Below are 16047 nucleotides of genomic sequence, written 5' to 3'. Positions count from 1 at the left end.
TTGTTTTTAGAAAAAGTGTTCTATTCATTCTCTTTGCTCAGCCCCACAAAGATGATCTAGGAACCAAATAGTACAAACGAAGGATGTTCCTGGGTGGGTGGGGATGGGAGGTTGTGATTCCAGAGAATGAAGGAAAGCGAATAGGTCTCTGTCACACATAGAGGTGGTGGTGGTGGTGGTGGTGGTGATGTTGGTTTCCCTTGTCCCCCACCCCTGATGCTGTCAAAGGATGCCTGTCCCTGGCATGCCTTTAACTTTCCCCTTTTAATAAATTGCTTCTAATTTGCCAAGATCTGAGAAACCAGATTATCAAACTGTTTGTTTCTTTTTAAATAAATGGTATGTAAATGGGAGTATCAGCAATCTCAAAACAATGACCCAGGGCCTTTTACTGCTCTTAGAGAATAAAGCAAAAATGCTAGGACTTCAGTGCTCCCGTTTCCTGCCAGCTATTTTGGAGGTGTTTTGTTTTGTTTTGTTTTCCCATCAATTTTCATTGCTGAGCTATGTTCCAAAAAACAGTCTTCCAGAAATTATTGTAATGCTTGATAGTTTGTTCTCATTCCCTAGCAGGGAATTGTAAAAAAAAAAAGTCATAGAGGTTTTTTTTTTTTTTAAGAAAGTGAGCCAGGAAAGAAGTGGGCTTCTGGGCTGTTCCAGTGCAGAGGCCGGGAGGCCTGCGGGGTTAGGCCGAGCTCCATCCCCATCTGGCGTGGAGCGAGAGCTACTCATCAAAGCAATCTGGGTGCCTGACACACCCAGAATCAAGAAAGACCTAGACTGCTTAGCAGTTTGATGCCAAGATTCTTCTAATATCACCTAAAGGATTTTATCAGGTAGAATTCTTGAGTTTGTGTATGATTATGCAATTTTGTAACGCTAATTGGAAATGGTGTAACACTATTTGGTAGTACTTTAGGCCGGCCTAGCAATGATAAAAAAGAACCCTAATATCTGTTACTGAAATTTTTTCCTGCAGATAATTAACATAATGCTGACTCTCCATGAATTCAGCCCTTCATTTGATCACTTCTTGTATGTAACATTGACCTCTTTGTATCTGATTTCCTTTTTTCAGACCATAAAGACCATGAAATTACTCTCTCTGTAGGAGTATTGTGTCCTAGAACTTCACTTGCAGTTATGGTTCCCATACAATTGTATTAACTCAGTCTTCCAAGGTCATTTTTGGTTTCCAAAGTGAAAGCAACATCATTGCTGCCCTGGAATTTCTTGGCAGTTCCACCTGAATTGCATTAAGAATTTGACAGGAGCCACCAGGATAATTCACTGTAATTTTTAAACCATGAAGTAATGTGTAAATGATTTTTCATAATAAAACTATTAGCAGAAGAATTTTTGCGTTCAACAGTTTCTGTCTCCAGAGTTTCCATAATTGAATCCCTTTACCCAGAGTGTAAATGGAGTCAGAGCTAATTTTTATTAAGTGCCTGTATTGATATTGATGGAATGCGTTATGGCATTTCCCACATCCCTTGAAGCATCTCAGATTATACACCAATAGTATATGTGCTGTTTTTTTTTAAAAGCAATCAACACTTAAAGAATCGTGTTTCTTTTGAGTCCTGAAAGATTTTCATTCAGTCCTTTGTTCTTCTTTTTCCTCTTCCTGTCAACGATTGTGCTCTTGAAAGCTGATTCATTATGGCAGCTTTCTGAGCTATCTGGGTTGACTGGTCTGCAGGTTCTCAGGCGGCAGCTCTGACAGCGTTGTTCTGCCACCTCTGAGTGGACTTGGGCTGCACTGCCCTGTGGCTCAGCCATCCAGGAGAGCAGTCTTGCGCTGACCATGTTCCTTCATGTTGCAAACGATGCCTTTCCAATGCACAGGAAGCATTGCCCCTGCGTTGGTTCCTGGATTTTGCCCAGGTGTTTCATTGGTTACATTTGACCTCCCTGTAGGGGATGGTTCTCAACTTTGGCTGCCCATTGGAGCCATCTGGAGAGCTGCATAAAACACCTATGCCTGCGCAAAACTTGCCACCCCCACAGATTCTGATGTAATGCGTCTTGGGTGTGGCCTGAACATTGGGACTTTTAAAAGCTTCCTGAGTGATCCTAATGTGCAGTCAAGATTGAGAACCACTGCCTAGGAGTCTCTTCTGCGTCCCAGACCTTTTTAAGGTCAAGTTTGTTTGCTTCCTTTATGACATAGCTCTTAGCAATTTGGGTTAAAGATTCATAACTATGCACACAGCCCTCTGGACATATTGATCAATAGCCAGTTTTATTAAAATCCATTCCTAAAGCCCCAACACATTTCCCCATGTCATCAGTGTCCAACTCTGTGCAGACGATAACGATAACAGCTAACACTTACGTGGGGCTTCTCGTGCGACAGTGCTGCATGAAGTGCCCGACATACGTTACCTCATGTAATCCCCAAGTGTGGCCCGGATCTCTCCCCGGAACTCCAGCACTGTATTCTCAAGTGCCCGTAGAGTATATCCACCTGGACGGCTGTCATCTGCAGCACGATATGTATAAAGCTTCACCTGCCCGTGTCCACCAGCATCGTTTCCCACGCTGCTTTTAGCGTCAGATAGACCTGGCTCAAATCCCAAACCTACCATTCACTGGCATATGACTTCAGTTTCCTTAGTTACAGAGTGGTGATGATGGTAATCATAACAGTGCCAGCTTCAGAGACTTGTGGTGAGGATTTCCCAAGATCTTCTATGTAAAGTGAATGGTCCCTCAGCCCTAGGAGGCACTTAACAAATGACAGCTGTTGTTGTTGTTTGAAAAACTTGATGCTGCCTGTTTCTCTTCCTTGCGTACCTTCTGTTGCTAATTCTTGTTTCACGTTGTAAATGTTTCTCTGAGTCACCACACTCCTGTCTAGTCCTCATCCCCTCAGGCCTCGATTGCTGCAACGATCCTAACTGGGTCCCCTCCCTCCAGTCTCCTTCCCTTTCCCACCCTTAATCCACTCAACACACTGAAAATCATTTCTTGAATAAAACGCCACTTGTATGTTGTTCCCTTGCTTAGGAACCTATACAGCCTTCCCACTGCTCACTGCTCATGCCCCAACTCCTCAGCCAGATTTTTTTAATTCCTCTCATAATTTGGGTCCAACCTTCTGACCGATGTAATTTCCCACTTGCTGCCCAGCACTGCCCTCTGCTCTCAGTTAGTAGGGTCTCCTCAGGGTTTTCTGAACACGCATGTAATGCTTGTCCCAGCTCTTCCCGCCTTGCCCCAGTACAGACTATAGAGTCTCCTGTTTACATGGCCTGCTCCCAATAAAGCCCCCTCCCTAAAGATTTTTCCATTTTGATCCCTACTGTCCTCACGTACTGTTACTTTTCTGTAACACTGACCTCAAATGCAGTGTCACTGAATGGCTGTGGCACAGTGGAGAGGACAGGCTTCATGTAATGGAGCAGCTGCCTGCCGTCGCCCCAGGGAAATGCAAGCCAGTTGTTGCAAGTGTTCTCAAATAATTTCAAGAGAAAAATCGTGATTCGTGTCTTTTACTTTAAATCTAATTTTTAAAGATTGTGTGGCAAATAAAATAAATCAATACGGCTGGTACGGCGCTGGGGCTATAGTTTCGTTGCCTTTGCTCTATAGTTTGTATACCATCTAGTTTAGGACTTAATTATTCTCTAGTTCTGTGATATATTTTATTTCTGTCTTCCTGACCATGTTATCCACTCCAGCAACCCCACCTTATTCATTTTGAGCGTCTGTTGCTGTACCTAATTATTAGCAATGAATAATAATCACTTAGTTGATTCATTCATTAAAGAAATATTTAATGAGCTTACATGGTATGTAATGCACAAGGCTTCACAATTTTTGTTTTCTGGTTTCTTTCACTGTGTTGTGAAATATTTAGTAGAAATATCCAATGTTTTTGTCATCGCTCTGCAGCTGATTATTATATTCATCATCAGTTTTGTATCCCAGCTTGTTGGTTAGTCACTTTGGGCACAAAGCCAGATTTTTCAATGGAAAGAGGAACAAACTGTGTTACTTTTACATTTTATCAATGATGCTTGCCATTGAATGACATATAAAACGTCTGTAGATAATCACAAAACTTGGCACTTATTAAGAATGCAACAAATAGCAGTATTATTTACTCTTTGCACAACCAGGAGACATGTGCCTTCTGAAATTATGTCTGCATTCTGTTTTTATATCAAAATTATTCTGCTCTGCAATGTAGCATGTATTATGTGTCTAAAATAATTCTTAGTTATAGTGCATATCTAAAAGAAGTTTTTGTAGGTTTTTCAGAGTGAAGTATGGAAACTCACTATTCTTGCTTTATATACCACATATTTTCACATTGTAACTTCCTGTCTAATTGCCATGATATCATCTCAGCAGTAAGCAAAGATATTCCACCCTGAACGGTTACCATGAGCCATGACTAACGCTCTTTGACTCATATTCGTTTGAAATGAAAAGGAGAACATATTTGGCTGACACCTGGGCACCATTGTAACTATTCAATGTAACTATTCATTGTAACTATTCAGGATTGTTATTCTCAACCAAATGCCACAAAGAAGACATCTCTTAAGATCCTGGTTAAGCTCTGTAATAACCTTCAACTTGGAGAGGTGGCAAGTGCGGAAACTAAAAATGTTGCCTCCTTTTATTTGTTAACTGTGGTCTCAACCCTGCGGTAATATTTTTTCGTGGTGACGTGATGAACATCAGGACACAGCACAAATCCTCTTTTTGTGGTTTGCTGTAGGTACTCAGCGTGCCAATGCCCGGGCTCCAGCCCCGTACAAGCGAGACTTTGAAGCCAAACTAAGGAACTTTTACAGGAAGTTAGAGACTAAAGGATATGGACAAGGCCCAGGGAAATTAAAGTAAGTCAAAGTGATACAAACCACAGGATTTGTAGATGTTGAAAGGATGGGATGCACTTGGGAATGTAGGAAATTGATTGTGATTTGGGACAACTAGCCTTTGTTTTAGTTTGCATAATTATTTTGGCTTGTGTAAATTATAACATCATCTAAAACATAGTTCTAGAATTAAGCATGACTAGCTTAAGGTTTTAAAACAAACGGTAAAGAGACTACCACGTCCCTTGTAAAAATATAGGCAAAATCAAAAGCTGATTTATTTGATTCTCCTGAAAAGTACCTCTGTGTTGGCTTTTAGTCTTATGGTATATTCATTAGATGGAAGGCTATCACAGTGTCCTGTAGGGCACATTACTGTCTCCTGAGCTGGCCTGAGTGTAGGAACACTGCTCAGCTCTTTTTCGTTCTGTGAAATAAACTTCACTTGTCCAATGGAATATGTCATGAATGTTGTCTCTGCCTTTGTTTATCCACCTCTCTTTAAATGGGGAAACTGAAACATCGTCATATCGTTTGGCCTAGAATTATTTTCATTTTCTACTTACCCCTACTCCCTCCATCCCACCTCCACCCTGGGCCATGTCACCACTAGAGATCACCATGCCACTTGAGAGAGGACAGTGGAGGGAGGTCTGCACTGCAGCACTGCCAGGCCCCGGGGTGCCTGAGAGAAGCACCCAGCCCAGCAGCCCCCCAGCTCGCTGCCCTACACCGAGGGCTTGCTCCGTTAAGTCCCCAGGTTCCACTTTCCTCACTGTCAGAAAACATCACCCTGCCCCAAACACCATACCTCTCTGAGCTTCACTTATGAAGGTCTTGATGACCAAGCTTTCATGCCTTCAGCCTCTCTGTCATCTCCCTTTCCATTGCTATTTACATTAAAGGCAAATTGATATCTGCTTAAGGATGACTGTAATTGTCATTGTCACAAGTAGATTAATTGGCTGCAAGTATCATTCATTTGTCTCTGTCACATAGGACATCTCAAGATTCACTTTTTTAAAACATTAAATTGAGCACAATTGTAAACTCCTCTGCTTTGGAGGACACTGAGAACTTTTTTCCTCCTTGTTCTCACAGTCATCTCTCTAGGCACCTTGTAATTGAATTCCTTGTCTAGGTGCCTTCAGGCCTAAATCGTTACCTCATAGGACTGTTCTTCCTTTACTAAACAAAAATTTTGTGTTTGTGTTGTTTTGTAATCATTTTCCTTCTGGGATAAATTGCTTTGACCATTCTGAAAGGACTCTCCAGTTGTTTTTACTGATCATAGGTGGGGTGCTCTATTTACCGATGATTCTCTTATGTAACTTTTATTAATGCTAAGATTTCAAGACAAACGTGGACTTGATTGCGGGTAGCAATGATATTAAGTCACTCCACTTTTTGCCTAGATAATTATGGTAAATGGAAATTAAATGGCAAGTGCCCAGTTCTAGAAAGATAAGGATTAGGAAATAATCTGCATTTTTCAAATTGTCTCTTTACGGATAGGTTAATTATCAGAAGAGATCACTTACTCGAAGATGCTTTTAATCAGATTATGGGCTACTCCAGAAAGGATCTGCAGAGAAATAAGCTGTACGTCACATTTGTCGGGGAGGAAGGGTGAGTAGCACAGAGAAGTGGCCTGCAGAATGCGGCTGGGCTGCAGGACGGATGTTTCACCACGTAGGACTGTGGTTGCCTGAGACAGGAAATCCCTCTGGCAGGAAATGCGTTCTATACACTTAAACCTTTGGGCTTTTTTTTTAAGGCTTCCTCTGGTTTTTAAATCATCTGACAAAGAAATTCTTTGGTAAAAACTCATAACTGTAGATCATTTTTGAGAGCAGAAGCCTGGTTTGGATTCTTCTCTTTCTCTTAAAGGGAAAAAGTAGGCTCAGAGGGAAAAAACAAGGAATTGCATTTTCACGTCTGTGAGCTTGTTATCTGGACTGGGTGTGAGTAGACAAGCTTCACCTGTTCCATAAGCTCAGTTTCAGAATCACGAATTCGAGGCCTGCTGTTCTACCAGGAAGCCTCCACAGCAGGGAACTCTTGGGGCTTGGTTCTTATTTCTCTGTCCCCGGTTTTTCTCTTCCTTTGGAACAGCAGCACACCTACCAAAATAACTACCTGCCATAAACACACATCTCCATCCTTCTTTGACTCTCCCAGGAGTGTGCTCATCTCCATGAGGGTTAGGAAGTGAAGATTCCACTGTGTTTATTACTCCAAGTAGACGTAACAGTGGTTGCATAACACTTCAGGAGATGACAGCTCTCCTCTCCCCCAGACCCCTTCCTCTTCCCTCTTTGCAGGTCTGAGTTTCAAGTCAGCGCCTTCTTCGTAACCCAGCCATCACTAGAGTGAATTAAAAAAATACCAGCCAGTTGCCTACACTCTGGTTGTCTTCTCTGTTGATGTGGAAGATTTTAAGGCCAGCCCTCTCAGTCCTGCCTAGGAATAAAGTGCATTAGATTATGGAGTCGTAGTAGTATATCCAACAGAGTCAACCGTTTGGTATATGGTTGCTGAAATGGAGGCTCCAAAGTATGAAATAACTTGCACGTGCTCACAGAACTAGACAGTAGCAACATCAGGATTCAAAACTAGGCCTTTTGGGGCCGGCCCGGTGGTGCAAGCGGTTGGGTGCGCGCGCTCCGCTGCGGCGGCCCGGGGTTCGCTGGTTCGGATCCCGGGCGCGCACCGACGCACTGCTTGGTAGGCCATGCTGTGGCGGCGTCCCATATAAAGTGGAGGAAGATGGGCACCGATGTTAGCCCAGGGCCGTCTTCCTCAGCAAAAAAAAAAAAAAGAGGAGGATTGGCGGATGTTAGCTCAGGGCTGATCTCCTCACAAAAAAAAAAACTAGGCCTTTTGTCTTTCCTCCAGGACAGTTGGGCGAACACTGGGATGAAGGCAAAACTCCTGAACTCTATTCTATCCAGATTTTTTTCGTACCCGTGGATTTTTTTACTATGCCAGCTGGTGACTGATAACTTCTTCCCTTGTCACATATGCTGTGGTATAGTCTCCCAGCTGTGACTAAAGTCAAATAGTCTGTGGAAAACAATACAGTGTGACAAAGTTTGAGCAGAAGCTTGCCTGAGACTTGAGCCTTTCGTTGCCGACGTGCGTTAACGGACTTCCAGCTTGCGTTAGTTGGATTAAAGATGCAGGTGCACAGTTGAAAACGAAGGCAAATGTTTTTAGCCTAATCACAGGTATGCATGGGATTCCAAGTATTTCCTTACATAACCAGTCTGGTTTGGATGAGAATACTTTTCCTCCCCCAGAACTCCAGCTGCCTTCCGTCTTTGTTGGACCACAGTTTGTTGAGATCTCAGAGATGTAGGGAAGAGTCTTTGGAATCCCTGGCTCTTAAGTTTGAATAAAAGAGATGCTTATCATGCTTGATCATCCTAAGCAGTTGCCCTGTGATCTGGACTGATGATATCCATTCCTCCGAGTGGGGCCTGATGCCTCTGTATTTGATTGCCACTGATGTCCCAATGCTTCCTGCTTTCATCACCTGTCTCCTTCCTGTAACCCCGGAGGGAAAACAAGAGGGAGGATATTTTGAGGTGTGACCTCAGCCATCAGGAACAATCTCTTAATCAGGCCCTTCTGCACATGGCTTGTTGAAGCTGGGCCAGATATTTTCTAGTCTCATGGCTTTATCATGTCGATATCATACATACAGATTACTAGATATAGACTTTATTTTGCTATTAAGGCTTTGAGAATACATATACTGTTTTGAAAGATTAAAACAGAAAAATAGAAACCTCAAAACAATGTAAAATTAAGAAGTTATTTTAGCCTTTGCCACCTGAGGTTCTCAAACACATTGAGTCTGACATTAAAATAAAAAAATCATAGCATTTCTTTCTGGATTATAATAATTTTTTCTATTCAACTATAAAAATGGAGCTAGAAGTTTTCTGTCACTTTCCCTTCATTAATTTTAATGCCCTGAAAATGTGTCATTTTGTAAGTTCTTCAAGTCTAGCTTTGGTAATAGGTATTTAAAAACATACACCTAGTACCCAGAACTTGGTTTCTAACATCATTCTTCAATCAAAGGAACTAGGGCTCCTTGGAGAAATGGCCGATTCTAGGCCTGGTGCAGGAAATATACAAGAGCGAGCCTGAAGCATCTTGCAGTAGCAGAAAGGAAAAAGTACTCCAAAAGCCCACAATGATGGGAGTATGTCGCAGGGACACAGGAGCCAACTGGAAGGGCTCCCAGTGGCCAAAGCTGGAATAATTCAAACAACAAAATAAATAAAGTAGTATTAGATTATAACCCAAAGTATAAAATAAATATCTTTACTGATATAAATACGTGATCATATAAATAAATAAATGGAGGAGAAAAGACAAATCTTCTGTGCAGAAGATTTCAAATAATTCAGCATAACTCCTCACTCCTTAATTGTGGGTTGCACCTAGTGACTTTCTTCCAAATAGTGCAGTATGGAAAGGAGGAAAAAGAAGTAAGTCTAGGGCCGGCCCCGTGGCTTAGCGGTTAAGTGCGCGCTCTCCGCTACTGGCGGCCCGGGTTCCGATCCCGGGTGCACACCGACACACCGCTTCTCCGGCCATGCTGAGGCCGCGTCCCACATACAGCAACTAGAAGGATGTGCAACTATGACATACAGCTATCTACTGGGGCTTTGGGGAGAAAAAGGGAAAAAAAGGAGGAGGATGGGCAATAGATGTTAGCTCAGAGCCGGTCTTCCTCAGCAAAAAGAGGAAGATTAGCATGGATGTTAGCTCAGGGCTGATGTTCCTCACAAAAAAAAATGAAGTAAGTCTACAGTGAAGAAGCCTGACAAACACTCAGCCGGGTGATCAAGGTTAAAACCAACAGTGATATATATCACGTTGATAGTATGTACCTTTGATATGATGTGATGAGAATAGCACTTTACCTCTGTGGTATTCCTCCCAAGAACCCACAACACCAGTCTAAGCATGAGAAAAACATCAGATAAATCCAAATTGAGGGCCATTTTCAAGATACCTTACTGGTACTCCTTAAAACTGTCAAGGTCATCAAAAACCAGAAGAGTCTGAGAAACTGTCACAGCCAGGAGGAGCCTATGGAAACATGACAATGAAATGTAATGTGGTGTCCTGGATGGGATCCTGGAACAGAAAAGGGACATTAGGTATAAATGAAGGAAAACTGAGTAAAGTCTGGGTTTTAGTTAATAATAATGTGTCAATATTGGTTCATTAATTATAACAAATGTACTATACTAATGTAAGATGTTAATAAGAGGAAAACTGGGTGTGAAGTATGCAAGAGTTCTCCCTACTCTCTTTGCAACTTTTCTGTAAATCAAAAACTATTCTAAAATAAAACATTTATTGGGGCTGGCCCTGTGGCTTAGAGGTTGGGTGTGCGCGTTCCGCTACTGGTGGCCCGGGCTCAGATGCCAGGCGCGCACTGATGCACCGCTTCTCCGGCCATGCTGAGGTGGCGTCCCACATACAGCCACTAGAAGGATGTGCAACTATGACATACAACTATCTACTGGGGCTTTGGGGAGAAAGGGGGAATAAAGGAGGAGGATTGGCAATAGATGTTAGCTCAGGGCTGGTCTTCCTCAGCAAAAAGAGGAGGATTGGCATGGATGTTAACTCAGGGCTGATCTTCTTCACAAAAAAAAAAAAACCCAATAAACATTTATTAAAATAAAGCATATAGTCAGGATTTGAGGAGATTTAGAAAATATTTCCCTGAACGACTTTTCTTATTTCCTTGTTGTCTGATGCGTGACTGCCACCAGGGTAATTGTTGGTAAATGTATACTTCCTTCTGCACTTGAGGTTAGTAGAGTAATAAGTATATAGATACAGTTAATTCTGTGGAAAGTCCAAATTAGTAGGATTATTGGTACAGTCATGCATTGCTTAATGATGGGGATACATTGTAAGAAACGCATCCTTAGGCCATTTTGTCGTCGTGTGAATATCATAGAGTGTACTTAGACAAACGTAGATGCTATAGCCTACTACACACCTAGGCTTTATGGTACTAATCTTATGGGACCACCATCATATATGTGGTCCATCATTGAGCGAAACATTGTTATACAGAACATGACTGTATATATAGAGTATTGCTTTGTGTTGCTAATGTCAACTTTGTGTTATCTACAAGGGAATAATACTTTGCAATTCTTATTGATACCATCTTGCTGATTATATTTTCTGCCTGTCATAATAGGAGTCTTTATTTACAATAGATTAGCTAGGGCATAAAGAGAAAGGGATTTATTTTTAAGAATATTGCATCTGCCTGCACTCCAAAAAGTTGTGAATTAGCAGATTCACAGAGGAAGTTCAGCTCTGCTTTAAGCTGTTTTGTTGCATAGGTCTGAAACATGATATATGGATTGTTCCTGAAATGGAAGAGCTGAGTCAAGAGAAATGATGGGAAAATTTATAGTCAGAAATATGCAGGATGACTGCAAATTCCATGTGAGGTAGAATTAATCCCAGAATATTTATATTCAATTAAAAAAATAATTCTAGAGCCTGTTAACACAGATATATTGGTTGACAATTAAGTAATTATTATTTTTCACTAAAATAATGCTTCATATTATGCTTGGCCTTGTATAACAAAGCACGTTTGTAAGTTTCTAAGCAAACCACTGTGAGTTAATTTGGTCAGAGCTGGAGGTTTTGTTCTAGTCATTAAAATTTCCACCCAACTTAACTATCTGCTCTTGCAAAGTTGAGGAGGAAGGGATGTTGGCAGTGGTAGAATGGCTGGAAACTGAGTCATCTTGACTGATTGTGGTGGGAAATTGCATGCTGTGGTTGCCTCTTTCTATTGGGCTTCAGTTGGCCTAGAAGTTGCTTTTTTAGGAAGGGGGCCAGTGGAGCACCGCATATTCTCTAGCATGTTACTTTCTTCTGAATTAAAAGTCCTAGCAACTAAAGCTTATGTGGTGTCAGAAGTTAGCTGGGTAGACTGTTGTGTTCTGATAAGGCATCCTGGGCCCGTTCACTTCTTAGTACCCCAAACAGTAAGGAAATAAAGCCTGGATAAAGAGAGGATGTTTACACTGGGATTGCCTACCCTCTTCCCTTCTCCATGGCCAGCTCTGTAAAAGGCACCTTTCTTTAAGAAAGAATGAGTCATTATATGAAAGGTGCCATCTATGTGACATCAGTCATCTGTCTTGCAAAGCCCCACTTGGACTGGGGGGGAGTGTGCAAACAGCTATAGTTTGGGGGTTTAAGAACAGGTGAGTTCTTTCTGTAATGTTTCTCCTGAGACAGGCAAACGAAAGCATGTAGGGAGGTTGAGATCTGCAAGGATTTTCTTGTGTCCCTGCTTATAAAATAACCAGTGGCTCTGCCGTCTGACTGGTCTGATCCTTACTAGAAGTTGTTTGGGGTCCTGAGCGTGACCATTTATTCCTCAGACATCTGTAAAGCTTCAAGTTAAAGTTTACGGTGCTACTTGGTTTCTTCCAAAAGAGCCATTTGCAGGGTAACCTAAAAAACCCAAACCTTGCTGAAGAAGGGTGCTTCTGTACCTAGGCTTTGGCTTGAGGTCGCCAGGTAAAACTTGGTTTGTCATATTAATTGCTCATGAAATTCCTTACTCTCCCACCAGGCCTTCCCAAGTTGCTCCTGAACTAATGCCTTGCTCCTATAAATATCTGAGAGTGAGTCAAAAGGTGTGTAGGCCACGTGCGCCTAAACCAACTTGTAAGAGAGCAAAGCTTTCTGTCTTCCAGAAAACTTGTAGGAAATGATGGTGTGACTTCCCAAAGCCATCATCTCCTTTCATTTTATGGTCTACTTCTGTTGGAATGCTTTGTTTTCGGTAATTTTTGGTAAAAAATAAGAACAGGAGAATAAAGCTAATTATTTTAACAAATATCAAATGCCACTCACAACTCGGGTGGTGTCAGCCCAGCAACGTGATGGTGTTTAAAAATGCTTTATCAGCACTGCATGGGGCTCAAAACTTCATTGCCACCCTAAAGACATCTGTGCTTATTCTGAAATGCCCTCAGATGCAGCTGTTGTGTGGGTACACACCCGTTGTCCGGAGCTTCTATATTTCCGTGCCAAGTCTTGAACTGTGGAACCAACCTAACTGGCAAAACAGGAATGTAACAAATGATCCTTGTGCTATGAGTCATATTAACTATTTATATGGAAGAGGTTGCTAAGGTGCTACAGGAAGCGCAGGCACGGGGGGACCCTGCTGGGACAAGTCTTACTGAATTAGGTAGACCAACATAATTTGTAATCTATAACCTGTTCTCAGATACAAAGTTCTAAGTTTTGGATTATAATCAAATCAAACGTTACAAAACTGTCTTGCCTTTTAGAGTGACTCCGTCAGTGCTGCTGGAGTTAGAAAATAACAGATAAAGACCTGAGCAGTTGAGGAAGATACATTTCCAAAGCTATTGGAGGAACTAGTAGCTTTGTTCTCTCTTGGGGAAAAAAGAAGTTTTACTTTTCAGTTTAACTCCTCAGGGAACATTCGTCCTATCTTTAGCCAGATTCAGCTATTATCATAAAAAAAGAACCCATCAGTGAGGTCCGTCTTTGTTGTTTTAACAGACTTTGCCGTATTAGAAGATATTCAACCTGGAAGTGACAGGCAGCAACCTTTCTAAGCCTGATTCACTTGAGTGACCTCTGATAGTGTTGGCCAGTTGAGTTGTCTTATAGAGATTGGCATAACCTCTGAGTGTCATTGAATCAATAAACCACCTGAAGGCAAACTTGTGCAAAATTATTCACTCTGCTAGATGTCAAATAACAGTGTGAATTATGGTGATTTTCTTTAGAGAGCACCAGAGAGCTCCACTCAGTGACTCAACAATATATATTGAGCCCCTGCTGTGTATCAGGCTAAATACTTGGGATACAAAAATGAGAAAGAGGTGGTCCCTGCCCTCAGTGTGGTTACAGTCAAGAGGTGTGTATACAGGAGGCAGACACATAAACAGATAATTAGCATACACTCTGGTAAGTGCAGGATTATTAAAACACTGAGAGCTGAAGCTCAAAGAAAACCTGCTATTTCCAACTAAATGCCACAGTTTAATTTTAAGCAGCTAAAAACCCATTTTACTTAGACCAGTTGTCTCATTGTAACAAAACTGACTCATAAAGTATTTGTCTCTTGTGTCTGCCATCTCTGACCCGTATCTGTTGTGCGCCTCAATTGTTTCTGAAAGCCACTGTGGAACAGGGACCACTGCAGCCTGGAGCTCACCCACAGTCTCACACTTAGTAGTGGGGATCATTCCTTTAGGCTGCATACACCCTAGGGTGTTGTAGTCATCTCATATTTCCTGGAAGAGATCCTCACTAAAGAAGACGATTTATACTAAGCCAAGTAATTTCATAAAGTAGCCTTTTCCTCCTGCTTTCTTCTGTAACAGGGGTTGGCAAACTTTTCCTGTAAAGGGCCAGATAGTAAATATTTAGGCTTTGTAGGCCATGCATTCCCTGTTGCACCTACTCAGCTCTGCCGCTGTAGCAGGAAAGCAGCTACAGACAACAAATAAACGAATGGGCGTGGCTGTGTTCCAATAAAACTTTATTTATAAAGCCAGGAGGTGGGCCAGATTTGGCCCGCAGGCAATAGTTTGCCAACCCCTGCTCTATAAGCAGCATTTTTTTAGTTTTGATGAATGTTTAAAATTTACTGAAGGGTAGGCTGTAGGGAGTAATGAGCATTAAACTCGGAGTCAGGGAACTTGTGTCAAGGCCTGATCCTCCCCTGCACCTTTCATCTGATTCAAGTCCGTGATTTCCCTCAGCCTCAGTCTTCTCAGTAAAATGAGGGGATGGACAAAATGACTTCTAAGATGCCTTTGAGTGGCATTCTCTGTTTCTGGAAAGACACAGGGGTCTGCTGGGGAAATTCACCATCGATAGGAAATTTAGAGAGATGTTTTGCATCCACAGGGATCTGGGTAGGCTGGAGTCACGGACAGAGTCTCACAGAGTGAAATTTAGCAGGGAAGAGTATAAAGTCTAGTACTTCGGTTTCTAAAAGATCCAGCAACATGCAGACAGGATGGGAGAGTCCTGGGTTAGAACAGCATAGGTGAAAGGTTTGAGTGGGTGACGAGCTCATTATGAGTCAAGAAAGTAAAGTGGCTGCCCTACAAGGCAGGGTCATTTTGAGCTGTACTGGTGGAGAAAAGTGTCCAGGAAGAGAGGGCAGAGCCATTTCTGAGCACTGTGCTGTCGAGACCACACCTCAAGTGTGGTAATCAGTATGGGAAACCACCCCTTAGGTCAGACTTTGACCCCCTGGAGAGTGTCCAGAGCAGAGGGACCAGGGTGGCCAGAGAATTCCCAGCCTTACCTTGAGAGGAGGTTGAAAGAAATGGCCACGTTCAGGTGTGGGGACGACGGCAGAAGGGCAGAGACCAGGGGTACGGAAACTGCTAAACTTAGAGTTCCTACAGAAAATGACTTTTCAGAAATTTTTATGTCTTTAGCATCTAGATTAGTACCCCAACCATAATAGGCATTCAAATTTTTGTTGAAAGAAAGCCCCTAAGTATGTGAAAAATATTCAAGTGGAAGAAGTATTCTGCTTGTTCTTAGTGGCGTCAGGGACCAGAACTCAGATAGATGGTGGGAGGAAGCCCCGGGAGCTGCCGTGGGCTCCGCGTGAGGAGGGGTGCCTGGGAGGCAGCCGGAGTGCCGCTTTGGGAGTCCCCAGGGTAATCTGAGCATAGTCCCACCGACCCTGGTGTCACCTGGTAGCCACATTACGTTCAGCTGCCCCAGAGGGTGGTTCCATCATGTCACCGTAAGGCCTCTTTGGCCCTGAGAGTCGGCTGTGTTTGCATTTTTCTTCACACGTAGGTTTCCTGTCCATCTACACTCGTATCTCCCAAAGTGCAGTGTGGACTGGTGATGTGTGAGGTGATTTTAGCTATTACACCGACTGACATTTTTTATTTTAATATTTATGTATTTCTTTTAATGTATATTGGGAAAAAATAAAGCTAGCACATCATAATTTCATAAATATTGTGTAAGATAAAGAAAAGCAAGTAACTTTAAAGTTGATTTCATGAAAAATATTAAGTAAATAACAGTACATATATATTCAGATATGGTAAAAGTCGACAACATGGTATGTGAGTAGCTGAAGTCTGTTCTAAGTAAATTCTGTTCAACT

General features: G+C 42.2%; 1 protein-coding gene across 5 annotated transcripts in view; it reads left to right on the top strand.

The window, feature by feature from the left end:
• The window catches only part of HECW2 (HECT, C2 and WW domain containing E3 ubiquitin protein ligase 2), a 367339-nt gene that overhangs the window by 323842 nt on the left and 27450 nt on the right, over nucleotides 1–16047 (top strand). For all 5 annotated transcript variants that reach the window (XM_058549472.1, XM_058549475.1, XM_058549473.1 and 2 more), the window contains 2 exons: nucleotides 4739–4859; nucleotides 6354–6467. In XM_058549472.1, the coding sequence (XP_058405455.1) occupies nucleotides 4739–4859; nucleotides 6354–6467 (235 nt within the window). The remainder of the gene's footprint in view (nucleotides 1–4738; nucleotides 4860–6353; nucleotides 6468–16047) is intronic.

The sequence above is a fragment of the Diceros bicornis genome, chromosome 10, assembly GCF_020826845.1.
Source record: "Diceros bicornis minor isolate mBicDic1 chromosome 10, mDicBic1.mat.cur, whole genome shotgun sequence".
Lineage (NCBI taxonomy): Eukaryota > Metazoa > Chordata > Mammalia > Perissodactyla > Rhinocerotidae > Diceros > Diceros bicornis.
Note: the sequence above shows the minus strand (reverse complement) of the source record. Positions and strands in the feature narration are given on the sequence as shown.